At 33.9% G+C, this 310-nt stretch overlaps 1 protein-coding gene across 1 annotated transcript in view; it reads right to left on the reverse strand.

The window, feature by feature from the left end:
• TEOVI_000855200 (uncharacterized protein) overlaps nucleotides 1–17 on the reverse strand; it is a gene marked incomplete at both ends in the record, with an annotated part of 1,335 nt that extends 1,318 nt beyond the window's left edge. Inside the window, one exon of the mRNA XM_067222021.1 lies at nucleotides 1–17. Within this exon, the coding sequence (XP_067078122.1) occupies nucleotides 1–17 (17 nt within the window).
• Nucleotides 18–310: the final 293 nt, after the last annotated feature.

The raw sequence follows: 310 nt of genomic DNA on the forward strand, positions 1-310 counted from the left end.
CATAAATAGATTATCATTTTTTCTAGGCAAAATTTTAACTCTCTTGTGTTATACCGCTGGCTATCGGCGTGCGCTTTCTTAGAAGTAGAATATTGAGCACAGCATCTGATTAGTTTCAGGTTTATAGTGGCACGCTACTTCCGATAACGGAGGTCATTTTTATTGTATATCTTTGCCATTCGATACTATTTACAGGTGGCTAAAGGCTTAATCATTAAAAGGGATTTCTACCTGTGTATCTTCTTCTTTTATTTGGATAGATTATATCATAGTGCTTTTGAATTATTTCTATTTTTTGTCTATCTGAGCT

The sequence above is a fragment of the Trypanosoma equiperdum genome (assembly GCF_001457755.1).
Source record: "Trypanosoma equiperdum strain OVI genome assembly, contig: ctg_1540, whole genome shotgun sequence".
NCBI classification, from domain to species: Eukaryota; Euglenozoa; class Kinetoplastea; order Trypanosomatida; family Trypanosomatidae; genus Trypanosoma; species Trypanosoma equiperdum.